General features: G+C 44.5%; 2 protein-coding genes across 3 annotated transcripts in view; one reads left to right on the top strand and one right to left on the bottom strand.

The window, feature by feature from the left end:
• The window catches only part of Vap33 (VAMP-associated protein 33kDa), a 58,030-nt gene that overhangs the window by 8,888 nt on the left and 31,338 nt on the right, over nucleotides 1–17,804 (bottom strand). The window contains exons 3-5 of the mRNA XM_068393951.1: nucleotides 13,845–14,030; nucleotides 13,000–13,143; nucleotides 12,452–12,550 (exon numbers count right to left, since the gene is read on the bottom strand). Coding sequence (XP_068250052.1) covers nucleotides 12,452–12,550; nucleotides 13,000–13,143; nucleotides 13,845–14,030 — 429 coding nt within the window. The remainder of the gene's footprint in view (nucleotides 1–12,451; nucleotides 12,551–12,999; nucleotides 13,144–13,844; nucleotides 14,031–17,804) is intronic.
• LOC137658848 (gem-associated protein 8-like) overlaps nucleotides 1–17,804 on the top strand; it is a 119,889-nt gene that overhangs the window by 84,097 nt on the left and 17,988 nt on the right. The gene's annotated exons all lie outside the window — the stretch shown is intronic.

Genomic DNA, 17,804 nt, shown 5'->3' with positions numbered 1-17,804 from the left:
GGTGCCACGGAGGGATCAGAGCACGTGTAGAGTCAGCACGGGCCCTCCCCGCTCTGAAAGAGTCTCGCGGTTAAGCCCTTCCAGGTGAGAAGGGTGCCTCCGTCATTTTGAGCCTTCGAGGTGGTGACGGGCCCCTCCGTGAAGGTGTCAGAAGACTCCTTCCTCGGCCTGACTCATCGAGGCGGCCCCGGGAGAGCCTCCAACAGAGCTCGTGATTGTAGACAGGACTTTGATCTGACACTGGACGGGCATTGCCATGGCATCCAGAACCTCTGTCCTCTAGGCGGAGTTCTCCGTTATGACGGGCATGGTCATGGTGGAGAGGGCCTCCGTCCTGTAGGCGAGGCCCCCGTTATGACGGGCATCTCCATGGTGATGAGGGCCTCCGTCCTAAAGGGGGAGTCCTCCACTAGGATGGGTCTTGCCGTGGCGACAAGGACCTCCACCCTGTAAGCGGATTACCCCGTTGGCATACCCTCATTGCCGTAGACCAGGTACTCCGTCCGGGGTTGAAGAGCTATGGCGACGGGCGCCTCCGCCCTAGGTTGTGGACTGAGGATGGGCACTGCCGCAGAGGCGAGAGTCGGGTATAGTCGTCTATTTAGCGGTCTTACACCTATTCGACGGGGACCTTGACGGGACCCTCGGCTCATTCTACCCCCTTAGGCCGACGTTTCCTACCTCCTCGAGGTCCTGGACGACGGGACGGGATCATCCGTGAAATAGTTCGACGGAGGCCCCCCGTCCCCGACTATCATCTTGATGGGGAGACCTGTCGAGGCTGCCCATCCTAGGAGACGGCTCCCTCCACTGAGCGGATGGAGTGGCTCTAGGACGGGACTAGGTCTACAAAACGAGGTCCTCCGCTCCTCGGCTGTCTCCCTGTCGAGGCTCTTGGAGGCCCTTCTAGGAGGACTGTCTCCTGCTCTCTTAGGTATCAAGCCTGAGGTCCTAGTTAGGTCCCTCAGCTTGTTGTCTGGGAACGAGACCCATTATCCTCGAGACCCTGGACGACAGGACGGGTTCCTCCGTGAAATAGATCGACGGGGGTGCCCGGCCCCGTCTACCATCTCGATGGGGAGACACGTCTAGGCTGCCCATCCTAGAAGTCGGCTCCCTCCACTGAGCGGATGGAGTGGTTCTAGGAAGGGACTTAGGCCTACAAGACGAGGTCCTCCGCCCACCGGCTGACTCTCTGGCGGGGTTCTTGGCTTGTATGGAGGGGAACGGGGACTTCCCGTCCCGAGATCCTGTGGGAGACCGCAAGGGGAGTTCCTCCACACAGACTGATCCCCATTCTCCTGGAGGACCTGGACGACGGGACGGGCTCCTCCATGAAACAGATCAACGGGGGTGCCCGTCCCTGTCTACAATCTCGATGGGGAGACCCGTCTAGGCTGCCCATCCTAGGCGACGGCTCCCTCCACTGAGCGGATGGAGTGGCTCTAGGAAGGGACTTAGGCCTACAAGACGAGGTCCTCCGCCCACCGGCTGACTCTCTGGCGGGGTTCTTGGCTTGTATGGAGGGGAACGGGGACTTCCCGTCCCGAGATCTTGTGGGAGACCGCAAGGGGAGTTCCTCCACACAGACTGATCCCCATTCTCCTCGAGAACCGGGACGGCTCCTCCGTGAAACAGATCGACGGGGGTGCCCGTCCCTGTCTATCATCCCGTTGGGGAGACCCGTCTAGGCTGCCCATCCTAGAAGACGGCTCCCTCCACTGAGCGGATGGGTTGGCTCTAGGAAGGGACTTAGGCCTACAAGACGAGGTCCTCCGCCCATCAGCTGACTCTCTGGCGGGGCTCTTGGCTTGTATGGAGGGGAACGGGGACTTCCCGTCCCGAGATCCTGTGGGAGACCGCAAGGGGAGTTCCTCCACACAGACTGATCTCTCTTCCTCCTGTGTCGTCTCCGACGTTCCTCGCTTGAAGGGCCTGAAGGATCGAGCCCCGATGCGGATCCAGGGTGAAGGACTAGCATAGGACCTCCTCCATGTCCAGTGGGGACCTCAACGGCGTCCTTGGTACATCCCATGCCAGCGGATCCCTCCGCAGCTGAAGCGCCTGAGGCCTCTACCCATGAATCTGGTGATAAGAAAAAAGGAACATTATTAGGCCACATGGGGTCCTCCGCCGAGACGCCGTCCCTACGAGAGAGACGTGTCCCTCGGACCCCCACACACTCACCTGTAGGCGCCTGATCTGCCCTGAACAAAGAAGGTTCCCCCCACAACATCTCTCCCTTGGGAAGGAGGCACCAACTTCTTACACTTCAAGGACTTACCTCGTCCCCTACTCTGGGTAGGGGAGAAGAATGCACTCAACCTGCCCCCTCTCCTGCCGACGTCGCAGGGGAAGACATGCTAGTTTCCCTAGGAGACCTCTTCGAATCCGTCTTCATCGTGCCGCATTTCCCCCATCGGACCTCGCGCCAACCGGCACATCCGGGACACGTGTCTGACGGCGAACTGGCTTTGACAAGAAAGCCCAACACGAATACCCGGCTCTAGGCCCAGGACAACGGCGATCGTACTCCAAAGCACACACAGAGATCGCTAGACCCAAGCATAAAGCAAGGCAAAGCACTAAAACGCCAATAAAAGCACAAAGGAACGATCCTAAAAGAACACAGATAAGGCACTAATCACTCGTGAAGGAATCGAGACCATGTAGTAACTACATAGTAACGCGCACAAAGGGGGTCGCACAGAGAATGAGGAGCGGTGTGTGTGAACACAACGCGACCAGAAAACATACTGACTAGGTAGAGATCGTCGCCACATGGCTGACCTCGGGCATTGCCCCAGGTCACGTTCTCTTCCGCTAACGGGTCACGTTGGATATAGTAGGGTAAACTACGCAAAACTCTGGTCGTTAGAGAGGAGCCACCAGTGACTCCTATGCAAAGTGTTTCGAGGTAAGTGTCTGTGTCGGAACAAATATTTTTTTAAATTGCTCCAACAGCCTTAATTTTCACCATAGAGAGGTCAGGTTGGTCTCATTCTCTTGGAAAATGCCTGAAGTTTCTCAAAAAGTTATCAAAAATATGCAAAAAAAAATTGTAAATAGCAGTTTTTTGGAAGGACGTACTGGTACGTCCATGGGGGTAAAGGGATGTGTTTTGTGAAATGTACCAGTGCGTCCTTTGGGGGTAAAAGGGTTAAGTTATAAAGTAACATTTATTTAAACTCCACATTTGACACCCATAGCCTAAGTACTTCTTGTTCAAGGAAGCTACACCAAACGTTTACCAAACAAAACTTCTGTGTCATGATTCCTCAATCAATTTGATTTGATCAGTACAGTAGTGAACTTCCATTTGATGTTCAAAATGACAAATTTTAACAAGTAATTTGTATTTTTCCTAACTATACAAGACTTGACTCCTTTTAATAAGAGTATGATTTCCAAGAAGCTAAAACGGTCGCTTAAACTTTTAACATGGTGGTTATCACAGGTGGAGGATAGGTCCTGACCACTTGCCAGTTAGAGCAACTATCACTTGGTACTTATGAGGTGGTTGAGGCAGAATGCAACTTAGAGGACTCTCGTTTGAATAGTTATGAAAAATAAAAATTAATATAAAAACTTATTTCCCTCGCAAATACACCCTCGTCCTTTAATAAGAAACTCCCCCTTAGGAGAATAGTCCATAAAACCAAACTGGCTGGTTTACTTACCTTGGAAATTCTAATGCACTTAGGCCAATGGAGGATCGAGTGATGACTCCTACCTACCTCCTAACTATCTGAGCATGAAGATATTGGACTAAGTCCCTATCAGGAGATTGGAAGACAATAGCTCAAGAACGTATATGGCGTCTGAATGCATGGTCATTATGAGAAGCGAGTTAATATGCATTACTTTCATTCTCCACCCTATGGAAGGAGATGCTTCAATAAAGAATTGTCTGTAAAGAAATGTTACTCGGTCAAGGAGGTTACCTTCACGTAGCGTCCAGTCCATCACATAACGGAACTACTACTGCACCCCAAAAAGGGTGGGAGAGAAAGACTAAAGCCAGATATTCTTACTTTTCCCAGGCTTACATCACAACTGCTATTTTAGGCGAGATGCTTCTTGTCTCACGAGGGAGTTAGGTTCGTACCAATTAGAAGAGTAGCTGTCGCAAAGCCAAGGATAGATAATGTTACCCAGACACCTGTGGGTAAACTTCTGATGGTAGTAGGGAGCAAAGGTCGTCTGTCGTACCCAACTCCTGCCTTCAGGACTAGCACCACTGACAGGTCCTTCCTTCTTGGAGTTGTGCCGGGCTAAATTCTGCATTTGGACAACTCCAGATTAAGAGAGAAGACCCTTCTACATTTAAAAATAACTTGTGACATACCGGTACGCATGTTCGCAACACCGAGGCCACGGCTCGTTGATAGTTTTGGGGTCAGGACCTAATTGATGCTTGTTTTAGGGCTCATGCAGAGTCCACTTGAGAAACCTGAGGACTCGAGCGACATCCGAAAAGGGGGCTAATCCTCTAATGGAAGGGTCCAAGCTCTGGTTAAAAGCAAAGTGACAGCGTTCTACTGTAGAGAATAATAGGAGCTCCCTAGAAGGACAAAGATGAAAACTGCAATCTGTAGCAGAGAGGCTACAACTGGAGAAGCATCCCTTCTACGGTATCATGAGTAGCAGCATCAGCAAATATGGAAACTATCTGGCGTGTGGCATTTGGGAGCTACCAGGGTTATCCAGGGACCAATTTTGTAAACAGACAGTTGAATAATCGGTAACCCAGGAAATTGGGAGGAAAGGCTACGGAATCCACAACTAACCCTGTGTTAGGAGTTCTGAATGCTGCCAATGTTCTTGGATCTGGATAGCAGTCTACTGGAAGTTCTGGATCAACCGGGAGGTAAACAGGTCCTTGATGGTGATTCCTAAGGTGCAAGAAGCCTTTCCACCCTGCACGTATGTGGGAACTGCTCCATGCCCTTCACCCCTGCTGCTATTGAATGCACTGTCCTTGCTTTCCCATTGCCCCCAAACGAGACGGTGAGAGGGAGTGTTCAGGAGGGGGGAAAATGGGCAGCACCCTTCATCTCGACCATCAGTGAATATGCTCAGTTCAGTACTAGTGTTGGGTGTGCAGATGTTTCTTCCCCCTATAGTACAGCTCTCAGCACTTAAACCAGCAATGTCACAGGAAAAACCTCACATTGTCACCGTTAGAACACACACGGGAGATAGAACAGTAACAAGTGTGTTGGATAATTATAGGCAGCATTGTAAACAGCCTCACAATTACAGTTATCAGGAAAACACTGCTTTTTATTCCATTAATATCCATGTGAAATAAATAGCAGATGACTAAATTGGACACATTAAGAGAAAGCGCAGAAGTACGAAAAGGTTGCTCTACTCGCCAAAGTGGGTGAGGCCTACCCTCCCACCTGCCAGCAATCATAGTTACCTAATCAAAAGTATAAACAGCAGTTTCAGTGTAGCTGAAGTCATGCTTATATTAAAGGACTAGGGTTTGTATTCATGTACGAACAAATAATAAATGCAGCATCAATGGGTTTGGACAAAAAGAAAGCCCTCCCATGCATAATGCCAGACTAGGTTTACACTGCATCCAACATTAAGCTCACTGAAAAGACCAGCAACAGTACATCTTGGATCCTCCAGTAGGACATATCACCCTAACTATATTCAAGTTACTTCTTCCCTTCAAAAGCTTAAAGGCGAATTGAATAATCTCCGTTCTTTTCTATCCTGTATTGTTTTCCTGAACACCCTTCAGAGCTATGCCTTCATCTAACTTGCTTATCTGATTTCCTGGCCATTATTACAGGTTTTTACTACCCCACTTCCATACCAACTGGTTTCCTGGCCTACTGCTCCTCATACTTATTATGTTCAAACCACCTCAATTTGACAAATTTGGGAATAATTTGTATTTGCCCTAACAATACAAACCTGGCGCTATTTATAAGAGATATTACTTTTGGCGTAGCTGAAAGACTGGCCATAAAACGTTAAGCAAGGTATAACTACTATGGTGTGAAAACTGATTTCTTAAAGGAAGGGAGTGTGACTGTACTTGAATGGTTGGTGAGATTGACAACATAAAACACATATTAAACAATGGTACCAGTGATTGGGTTTGTGCATGTATTGTGCCACTATATAAGGGCAAGGGAGATGTGCCTGAGTGTTGTAATTCAAAAAAAGGGGTATTAGTTTGTTGAGTGTGGTTGGAAAAGTGTATGGTAGAGTACTGATTAATAGGATTAAGGATAAAACGGAGAATCAATCTTAGAAGTTCAGAGGTAGGGGTTGTATGAATCAGATTTTTACAGTTAGGCAGATATGTGAGAAATATTTAGCAATAGGAAAGGAGGTGTATGTTGTGTTTATGGATCTGGAGAAAGCCTATGATAGAGTTGATAGGGAAGCTATGTGGAATGTGATGAGGTTATATGGAATTGGTGGAAGGTTGTTGCAAGCAGTGAAAAGTTTCTATAAAGGTAGTAAAGCATGTGTTAGGATAGGAAATGAAGTGAGCGATTGGTTTTCAGAGAGAGTGGGGCTCAGACAGGGATGTGTGATCTTGCCATGGTTGTTTAACTTGCATGTTGATGGACTGGTGAGAGGGGTGATTGCTTGAGTGCATGGACGAGGATTGAAGCTGATAGACGAGAATGATCACGAATGGGAGGTAAATCAGTTGTTTGCAGATTATACTGTACTGGTTGCAGACTCGGAAGAGAAGCTTGGCCCATTAGTGACAGAATTTGGAAGGGTGTGCGAGAGAAGTAAGTTGAGAGTTAATGTGGGTAAGAATAGGGTTATGAGATGTACGAGAAGGGAAGGTGGTGCAAGGTTGAATGTCATGTTGAATGGAGAGTTACTTGAGGAGGTGGATCAGTTTAAGTACTTGGGGTCTGTTGTTGCAGCAAATGGTGGAGTGGAAGCAGATGTACATCAGAGAGTGAATGAATGATGCAAAGTGTTGGGGGCAGTAAAGGGAGTGGTAAAGAATAGAGGGTTAGGCATGAATGTAGAGAGATTTCTGTACGAGAAAGTGCTTGTGATGAATGGATCAGAGTTGTGGGGAATGAAAGTGACGGAGACAGAAATTGAATGTTTGAGATGAAGTGTCTAAGGAGTATGGATGGTGTATCTCGAGTAGATAAGGTTAGGAATGAAGTAGCGAGGGTGAGAACGGGTGTAAGAAATTATTTAGCAGCTACAGTGGATATGAATGTGCTGAGGTAGTTTGGACATATTGAGAGAATGGAAAATGGCTGCCTGCTAAAGAAGGTGATGAATGCATGAGTTGATGGGAGAAGTACGAGAGGAAGGCCAAGGTTTGGGAGGATGGATGGAGTGAAGAAAGCTCTGGGTGATAGGAGGATAAATGTGCGAGAGGCAAGAGAGCGTGCTAGAAATAGGAATGAATGGCGAGCGATTGTGACGCAGTTCCGGTAGGCCCTGCTGCTCCTCCCGGTTGCCTAGGATAACCGCGGAGGTAGCAGCAGTAGGGGATTCAGCGTTATGAAGCTTCATCTGTGGTGGATAATGGGGAGGGTGGGCTGTGGCACCCTAGTAGTACCAGCTGAACTCTGTTGAGTCCCTCGTCAGGCTGGGAGGAACAGAGAGGAAAGGTCCCCCTTTTTTCCCACTTTTTTGATGTCAGCTACCCCCTAAAAGTGGGGGAAGTGCCTTGGTATATATAGATAGATAGATAGATAACTACCCCAACCACTAGTTAGCAGGAGTGGGGGGTAGCCGGTTACCTCGCTCACTCACACACCTGGGCTGAGCACCGACTTTGCTTGCAGGCAGGACTTTCTTAGGGGATAGGATAGGTGCTAGCATGCCAGTCTGTATAAATAGCTCCAGGTTTGTATCATTAGAAAAATAAAAATTACTTACAAATTTGTCATTAGTTCCAATACTATACAGACCCTCTCTATTTAGAGGGGATGACTCACCTCTTAGGAGGGCGGAAATCCTTGCCAATTGGTTCTTGGCATTTGACACGGGGTTCTCTCCTCACGATATAGATCGTAAATAGTAGGAATCCTGCACCTCACTAAAATTATCGTGCTCTGCATGACTGGTAGCCTGAGCAAGCTGTGTGTTTGTGACACTAGCAATGTGGCTTGGTCTATGGCTTGATCTAGTACTAGCATCTTAAGAGTCATAGGAATCTTACAGTACTTTGACCTTACCCAATCCTCCCTCGCTAAACTTTATACTATGTTACACAAGGGAAATGGATCTTACCTCCTGAGAGGTAAGGTCAGCTGTGCTGAGTACCATGGTGCTGATTCCCCAAGGGAGAGCAAGGTGAAGGAAAGAATGAAAGTCAGTCATTCTAACTCAGACTAACCCCGGGGTAACCTCAACCGTCAACCCTCTGTTACTTGTCCATCAAGGAGCTTGAGGTGTTTAGACCACTTGTTGTGCAGCCACCACAGGACCAATGAAAAACATTTCCATACTCCTGTGGGATTTGTCTTGCAGGTAGTGGGGAGTAAAGGTCATCCTCGTCACACCCGCTTGCAATACCTACACCGCAGAGTAGTCCGTTCTGAATGCCAGGGACGTTGCAATATCCATGACATCACGAGTTCTGGGTTATCTGGGCAGTGAAGATCATCTGACACTTCCACACGCCCGTTTGCAATACCTATGCCACAGAGTAGTTCTTTTTGAACACCAGGGAATTTGCAATGTCCATGACGTCATGAGTTCTGGATCATAACGGAGGAGGGTCAAGATTAATTGCCAGGTTAACAACCTTGCAAATCCATGATGAGATGGTGTTTCCGGTAACCCCCTTCTTGACCTTACCCAATGGGGATAGTGTGTGAGGACACAAGGAAGAGGGGGGGGGGGGGTTTGCTGCTGCTGTTATTCTTTTCAAATACTGTAACACCTTGGGCTCCTTACTGGGCAAAGTACCAGTTGGTCTGGGTCTTCGGTTACAGAATGAAGACTCAATAGGGCCTGAATCTAGGATTTGCTAACCCCAGATTTTGAGTCTTGGCAATAAACTCAGGGACGAAGCTGAGAATTACCTCTTGCCATCCCCTTGAATGGGAGATGTCGTAGGATAGACCATGCAGTTGACTAACCCCGTTCCAAGGAGGTGGTCAACTTCCAACAGGGAACAGGTAAACTCTTAACTCCATATGAGGAGAGATCTCCAATGAGGAAATATATACTCCCTTCAGTTTAAAGGCAAGACCCGAGGCTGAGCGGTAGCCTTTGACTGCCGAAACCGAGGAGCATTTATTCCCGAAGGTATACAAGGAACTCCACTATAGTTGGAATATAGGCATCGAGGAGTGATACCCCCTTCCACGAAACTAGCCATAGAAAACAGACTACTTAACCTATTAGACTGACGCCGAAGTGTGTCTGAAGTATCCAGACATCCTTTCCGCAACTCATTGCAAAATTCTCTCTGAGTGAGATGATGGACAGTCTCCAGGCATGAAGTCGAAGCAAATCTATGGCTCTGTGGAAGACGGCATGTGGTTGTTTTGGGTAGCTCGTGTCATGGAGGGAGTTCCCCCAGGGAGCTCTGCCAAGAACGGCAGAAGGTTTAGGAACCACTCTGCGTGATGCCATAGCAAAGTTATTAATGTCATCGTTAAATTCATGCTCATTCCGACTTTGTTGAGGACTTTTCTCATCAGAAAGAAAGGGGGAAATGCGTACACATCAATGTTGTCCCACCGTTGTTGGAATGCATCTTGCCGAAGAGCCTGGGGATCCGGGACTGGGGAGCACTAGAGCGGGAGCCTGAAATTTAGGGCCGTCGCAAATAGATCCAGTCGGGGCACCCAACAAAGTCAGGACTTTGTTGGCTACTAGATGATTCAAGGACCACTATGCGAGTCGCTCTGCTCAGATTGTCTGCAAGCACATTCCTCTTGCCTAGAATGAAGCAAGCAGATAAGGACACCAAGTTGTTTTCCATCCATCTGAGTAGCTCTACTGTTTCTTGAACACTGTTGTTTAAAAGCCGTAGCCCTATTTGTTGGCGGTTTGGGTGGAGGTTGTTTCTTCTGTGGCGGAGATTGGTAAGGCTGTGATGGCAAGGCCCTGTAGAGGAGGGAGTCCTGGTTGGACTCCCTAAACCTCTCCGCCACCCGATAGATGTCTTCTAGGTCGAATAGGGAACTCTCCTAAAAATGAGTTTCTCAGTCTGGAAACCTCAGCTTGTGGGAGCTGTCAATGAAAATTTTCAATGATCGAGTCCCATCTCTTCAAGATAGTATTCGCCCACAGGTTAAAAACCTGGTGGGAGAGGAACTCTATTCTCCTGGTGCCAGAGAAAAGAAAGTCTCCATGGACTTCCTGGTACTCACATGACCAGTCCTCAGACCTAATCAAGTGGCCTATCGACCCCAACCAGAGATACAGCAACGAAGTAGCTTGCATGGCATATTTTGCAACCTTCTCCTAATTGATGATCTCCGAAGCCAAGTAATTGACACTCGACAACTTCTCAAAGGGAAGCCCTCTCATAAGTGCCTCTATAGAGTGGTCTAGAGGCAACTCATGACCTCATTATAACTCCTCTGCTACACAAACGGCAGCAAAGAGCTTAGAAGAGGAGCCTGCTCGGAGGGAGCTAGAGGAGCCAGTAGCTTGGGACACTGCCGTCCTCTTGGCATTCTTCAATCCCTTTGACCGGGGCCAAACTGCACTGGCTCTCGGGGGTCTCTGGGCACCACAGACACGGTCTATGATCATGCCTTTTCCATCTTGCAGGGCTGCCAATGGATTTGACTGCCCACTGATGGATCTAATGTAGGACAAGATCTTCCAGAAGGCGTGTTCAGACTCCGCTTACATGAACTTAGGGCTAGCGGCTCTGGGCAACAGATCGTCCTCGATATCATACTGCTCTTCCACCTCTGAGCTCTCACCCATAGGAGCCAGGGGTGGGTCGTAGTCGTCAAGGTAGGCCGTTGACCGGGTATCTCTTACTGACGTCCTTGGTTGAGAGACTTCCCTCAACCTCTCCTTGAGATGCGGAAGCTATCGCACGAGGACTTAGGAATAGTAAACAAGTCCTTCGGCTCCCTGTGGAAGGGCAGGAATTCCTCCAAAACAGATAGCCTTGCGGTCGCTTCTTTCCTGATGGGACGTTGGTCCTCTTCAAAGGAATGACATCAGGCTGAGAACGGGTCAAGACTCCGGCGGTAACACCTCGATTGAAGAGGCGGAAGGAATCCGACAGTAAGAATACCCTGTCCTCCCTAGAAGATGGCCTAAGCCTCCTCGATTTCCCCTTTGGTATTACCAGTGCCACACATACCTGTAAAGGGCTGACTGACTAATCTGCAACAAACCCTGCCCGATTCCTCTTCGGGGGGGGGGAGAGGAGGAGGAGGAGGATTATCCCTGGCAGAGGATCCAGCTAAAGCCAACCCTTTGGAACTCCTCCTAGGGTCTGAATGAGAGGAACCAGGGAAGAGAGAAGCCAACAGAGGAATCCTTGGGGGTGACCTGGCTATTATGATCAACTCAGACTTAAGATAACTTTTATCTTTTTTTTTTTATAAAATACATTTCAGTTGATTTTACAGTAGTATCAATATTAGAGTTGGATCTTTTCCAAGCTCATTTACAAGTCAGCTTAGATGTCAGGATGCCAGAAAACCTCAAATCAATCAATCAATCATTTAAAAGTCAATATAGATCAGTATGATTTTTGGAGAGAGCTTTCCCTGTTTTATTCCTGCACAAGTGATGACAAATCATTACATGCAGTCACTGAACCTTGGATGCCAAAGGTAAAAAGGGGATTGTTTAAGTGCTAAGTGTCTCTCATGGTGTGCTAACATTTACAACTAAAATACAACCTATTATGGTTCATACTAACATGATTAATACTTCTAAAAACAAACATTATGTATGTTGATACAGGTATTTTTGCATACCCAAAACATAGCATACCACAAGCAATATACAGATAAGCAGTTTCACAGGTACTTCAATTAAGACAAATATAAGGTAGATGGTTCAAAGCATGAACAGTCACAGAAAAGTAAATTAAAACAAAAACTTTCAGAACATGGAATACTTGAGAGTAAGTTTCCTATTTCTCCACAGTCTTGCTATACTCGACCTGTAGGAGGAAAACCCAATAAGAAATACGAAGAGTAGGCAGATAAAATACCTGTATGCACTGAACATTTGCTTAGACCACTGAATAGACCACCTAAATTTTCCAATCCACTGGTTGACAATGCTACTGATGACAGCAGATTTTTAATCCTTAAAATAGAGCAGAGTTTTCTACATATAAACACAGTGATTTAGAACATCATAATCACAGATGTCTTTACCCTTGGTCAGCCACTGTAAGAAATTATACCACCACTGTTACTGAAACTTCAAAGACACTATGAGCACAAAATGTAAACACCCAGTGATATGTTTAGGAATATGTATGTCTTACCTTTAGTTGAAGGTTATCTTGACGAAGCGAACTTATTTCTTCCCGGAGCCTTTTGATTTCTTCACCTGCCTTCTTGAGCTCTGCCTCAATGTTATTAGCCTAGGGTTAAAAGTTGGTATAAATAAAAAAAAATGTATAACTTATACAATTAGTACATCGTATTAAAAAGAATTCAAAAGGCCTTATCACTCATTCAAGAGCAGTAAGCACATTATTAACTATAATCACTATAAGCTTTTATAAAGGGGAGAGGGGAGATAAAAATGTCAGCTCAAGTTTCCTACACATCAACTATCCATAAAATGTGCTTTGTATCTACAATGGAAATGTTTAATGATTTAAATTCAAATTCAAATGAATGAATTACCAAATTATCAAGTGATTCACTACATAATTCCTGTACTATAATTTATACAGGTATCAACTATTTAATCATCAAGGTACAGTATAAAATGTACAACCCTCATAACGTGAAATAAACTACAGTCCCCACTGGACGAGTCTTGGAAAAAGTCCCAATTCTTCAAAGAAAATAAAATATGACAAACCTTTGGTGATGGTTTGGGAACTTCGACTTGTGGCTGTGGCGTAGGCAATGCATCGAGATTATTCTGTTGGGGGGCATCCATCGGCAACTCGAACACACACCTAAGTTTGGAGTCCATCAACTGGCTCTGATCAGCTTCTTTGAACTGAAAAAATTAACACCCGTCAGATGCCAATCAACATCACTATGAACAGCAAGTAAATTAAGAAAAAAACATTCAAATCAAAACAATTTTATCGATTAACTTTGTTTACAAAGTTCTCAAAGGCTATCCATTCAGTCTAACTAACCAGGAGGATATAAATCGGTTATTTCTCGAAGGAAAACCTAGCAGTCTAATGATGACTTGTAAGTTAAGAGATTACTTAAAATGACTCTACATTTATATGCAGCTACAACTTGGGTATCTCTTTAAGCCTTACACTGCGCTGAGAAAAAAAAAGCTACACTCAAATTATAAAAGTAAAATCAAATAGTTTCTCTTTTCATACTCTGATTTGCAAAATAAAATAAATCATTACGCTTAAGAATACATATTCACCGCCCCACCCAAAATACATCTTTGATTCACCTATGATTATACAGAAGTATTCACATATTGCTGATTTACCCTTTTTTGTTTTATGTACAAAATTACATTTATTACTTTTTTTACATTCTATCATATTATTCTTGGGGAGATTAATTAGCAGCTTAATGGCCTTTTTGGTTTATTCCAAGTTAATGTATGATTATGTTGAATGATGAAAATAATAAAAGCTATTGTAGAGGTCAACCGTTATGAATTAAAAATTCATATTTACATGTTATATAAGTAGGTTTATTAACAAAAAACCCTTGACTTACCAGCCCATCTAAATTAACTTCTCCATCTTGGGCAAACAGACTTTGCACCATAAACTTGTGTTTGTTCTTCTCATGTGGATCGTAGTCGAAAGGCTGAAGCATAACCGCTACACTAACAGCCCCATGGGGCTCCACCAACCCGGAATTTGGTCGTACACAGTATCGTCGTGGTGCTGTGGTTTTCACCTGTAAAACAGATTTTAATAAATCAGAAGACAGCAACATATTTCTAAATAATACATAGTTGAAAGTTACTTTATCGATAGGAATACCAAAACAAATTATTTCTTAACAGGGAAATGTAACATTCACAACTTCTGAGCTTTGATAACAGATTGCTTTCAAGCAACTGATATTCTACTGAACATTGCAATCACTCAAAACATTGGTTATTGTTTCAATCATACCACTGTAGGGGACCCCCCTTATGGTACCTTGTGTGACACATTGCTTTAAGAATCTTTTGGATAAATCTCAACTCGCTAATAATTATCATTATCAATTACAGAAATATCAGCTTATGTCTGTTTGGGATATGTCAGTTCCAACTTTACATCAGTCATCCTTAGGCCGGTCATACAAGTATTTGACTGGCACACAGATTTCATAGTGACTGACAGGAACAGTCTTGTCATGACTGGCCTGTCCCGTCATATTTTCAGAAAATTGAAATGACACACGTAACGCTGGTCTGCTACAAGTGTACTGTGGGGAAGGGCTGCAAAATGCATTATATATTGCTTGACATGCCTCAGATATGATTTATCCCAGCACTTGTGCAGATATGCCTATCGAAAGCTTGAGATCTTGCTATGATCAGCCTGTTCCTAGGAATCTTAATGCTACAATTAATCTTTCCTTTGTAGGTGTAGACTTCTTCATTAATTTATCTTACTGCTAGTTGTGGGGAGATAAAGGATCATGAGTCAAAGTTATGTTGATCCTTGACAACAACCCCAGACTTTCCACACATCTAAATGACATGGACCCATATGTGAAATTTGTTTTCATGTTACCTAACACCAGCTCTCTTGTACAACATATGGACCCAACCATCAGTGATTTTCAAGCACAAGAATTTACGGCGTACCTTACACCATGCAATTGACGCTATTTTGGCCCAGGATGGAATAAATATTCTGGATTTTTGGAAATGATATATGTATCAAGCAGTGTTTAACAAAGGACTTCTTAGGCTGAAGCTACACGATCCGTGACGAACAGTGTATGAAAGAAACAGAGCCTTCAATTTCTGCATGATTTTACATGCTTTGAAGAGCCAGCAAAAGACATACCGAGGAATTCGGTGTCCCGTAATAACAAACTTGAGATGGAATTGGAAGAAGGAAATTTTGAAGTTAATCAAGGCTCACAAGCAACCACTGACAAACAAAGAATCGATAGAGTTAGAAGAGCAACAGGTAATTGCAGAAAGTTTCCTTGATTTAGAACCAAGAAATTTAAATTTCAAAGAAATGCAACAAGGTTTTACTATTTCTCAAAGTGTTTTGACAATCTTTTGAGTCCCAGGATCCTTCAGACAACCATTTTCGAAAATTATTAAGGATGTTGAAGATTTATTCCAGCCTTATGGGAACATTTTTAAACCACAAAAGAAGGAACACCAAACAGCAAATATTGAATCAGAGGAGTCATGGCTGGTGCGAAAGAGATGCAACAAGAAAAGGGAGTTACTGTTTGGAAGGAGTACTCCCTCCCCTCACAAGGACTTTATCAATTACTTTCTTTCATCAACAACGTTCACTAACACTAACCAAATCACTTAATTTACACTATATGGACACTTGGTCTTTTGTTTTACACTTAAAACGTTCTTCTTTCTCAAGGAACCTATCTAAAGATGACGCTTTTGCCTTTTTTTTTTCTTTTTTTTTTTAAATACCACAAAAATGTGATGGCATTTTCATTAAATAAATTTGCTCATTGCCCTACCGTAGCCTTACCCGAGTGATGTTTTTTAAAAATGTTGGAAGTATTCCCATATTCTTTACATCTTACCAATTACAGTACTTGAAGGTTGAGGTCTGTCACTGTTCCTTCCTTCCTCCTCCATTTAATTTTCCACATTCTCTTGATGCTGCACCTCATGTAGCTCCAATACCATTGCATTTTCGCAAAATGTTTATGGTAACTGTATCACCATCGAACTGCTCCCAATCAATCCACATAGGCAGAAATCTATCAATGCTGTTAACACGTTGACATTGATTCGTTAATGTCACCACCAGTTTCCTATTGTCAAATGCTTTGATATCTTTTTTGTCCAGAATTATAGCAGCACCAACTGTGCCTGCTGTAGTACAATTGTACAGTTTGGGGATTGCTGCTGCACACATACCTTGCTCGTGCTTTGCGATAATTTCCTTTTTCACTTCTCTGGTAATCTCATCCTCCTCCTCACAATTTTTCTTATTCATCTTGGGGGTCACTGGCACGATATTCTTAACTTTACCAACTTATATGCTGAATCTGAATAACAGCAATAACATCTCTATATAGAACATACTGTCACAACTGAGCAAGAAAGTTCCAAAGATGTGAGAACGAGACAATGCTTCTATTAGTGCTGCTAGGAGAGTGGAACACTGTAGTAGACTCTGAACAAGGGGGTGGCAAGGTGAGATAATGCAGAAAAAAATGGGGTAAAAAGCCTGTGAACACCGTTTAGGTGAAATATGGAGTTTTTATGATAAAACAAAGTTTTATGAATACTTACCTGGCAGTTATATATATATAGCTGATATCTCTAAATCGGCAGAATTTTTCAAAACGAGGCAACCGCCTTGTGGTGGTTGGGAGGTAGGTGGTTACACCCGTCACAGGGTGGTACAAGGAATCATTCCCGTGTTCAAGACTTCAGTTCATCTATGCCCGACCTGTCTCCTGAGGGGAGGTGGGTGGGCCTTCGAATATATATATATAACTGCCAGGTAAGTATTCATAAAACTGTTTTATTATAAAAACTCCATTTTTATGAATAGTACTTACCTGGCAGTTATATATATATAGCTGATTCACACATTTGGAGGAGGAAACAGACAGTAAACATTGTTGGGGAAACAACAAGAGTTGTAAGAGATGAAAACCTTGATTCCTTGCCTGCTAAGGTAGCTGATTTCAAAGGTACAGCCTCTAGAGTCGCTTTTCCTTAGGAGTGTTATCCAGGAGTAAGCCTGCAATGCTGAAGGGAAAAAAAAAAAAAAAAAAAAAAAACTCAAACGAGTCTGTCAAAGGGATAAGACCAACAACTTGACTAGACTTCAGAAACTACCTTCGCCCTATATAATAAAAACTGCAACCTTAATAAAACTAACCACCTAACCCTGCAACATAGACAAACTATCTATCTAGACTGAGGGAACCGAACCACAAGGCGAAGTCCTCAGACTATCATAAAAACACAAACCCTCATACATGCATATAAACTAAGGTTGAGTGGGGTTATTAACTCCTTTGCCTAATACAGGAACCGCAGCTACGTATGGGCCCAAGGTATAGCACTTGCCAAAGTCTACTCTCACCTCTCTAAGTTAATGAGAAGCAAAGACAGAGTTGCTCATCCAGAAAATTGCATCCATGAATAGCATAACTAACATATATTCCTGATATGCCAGAGAGGTAGCAATGGCTCTCTCTTCGTGAGCCCATAATTTCAACAGGGCGAAGTGTTCCTCCTTACATAAGAGGTGGGCTTCCCTAATACTTTCCCTCAGGAAAAAGGACAAAGCCTTCTTTGACAGGGGTTTTTGGTGGATCTCTCACTGAACACCATAACGAGTTGGATGCACAGCTCACGTTCATAGTGTGAGCCAAACAAGCTTTGAGGGAACTAACTGGGCAGAGGAGTCTTTCCTTCTCTTGACCCACTAGGTTCGTGAGGTTAATGACATCAAACGTCGTAGGACAGGGTTTCGAAGGGTTCTCGTTCTTGCCGAGAAA

This window comes from Palaemon carinicauda, chromosome 19 (genome assembly GCF_036898095.1).
Source record: "Palaemon carinicauda isolate YSFRI2023 chromosome 19, ASM3689809v2, whole genome shotgun sequence".
NCBI classification, from domain to species: Eukaryota; Metazoa; Arthropoda; class Malacostraca; order Decapoda; family Palaemonidae; genus Palaemon; species Palaemon carinicauda.
Note: the sequence above shows the minus strand (reverse complement) of the source record. Positions and strands in the feature narration are given on the sequence as shown.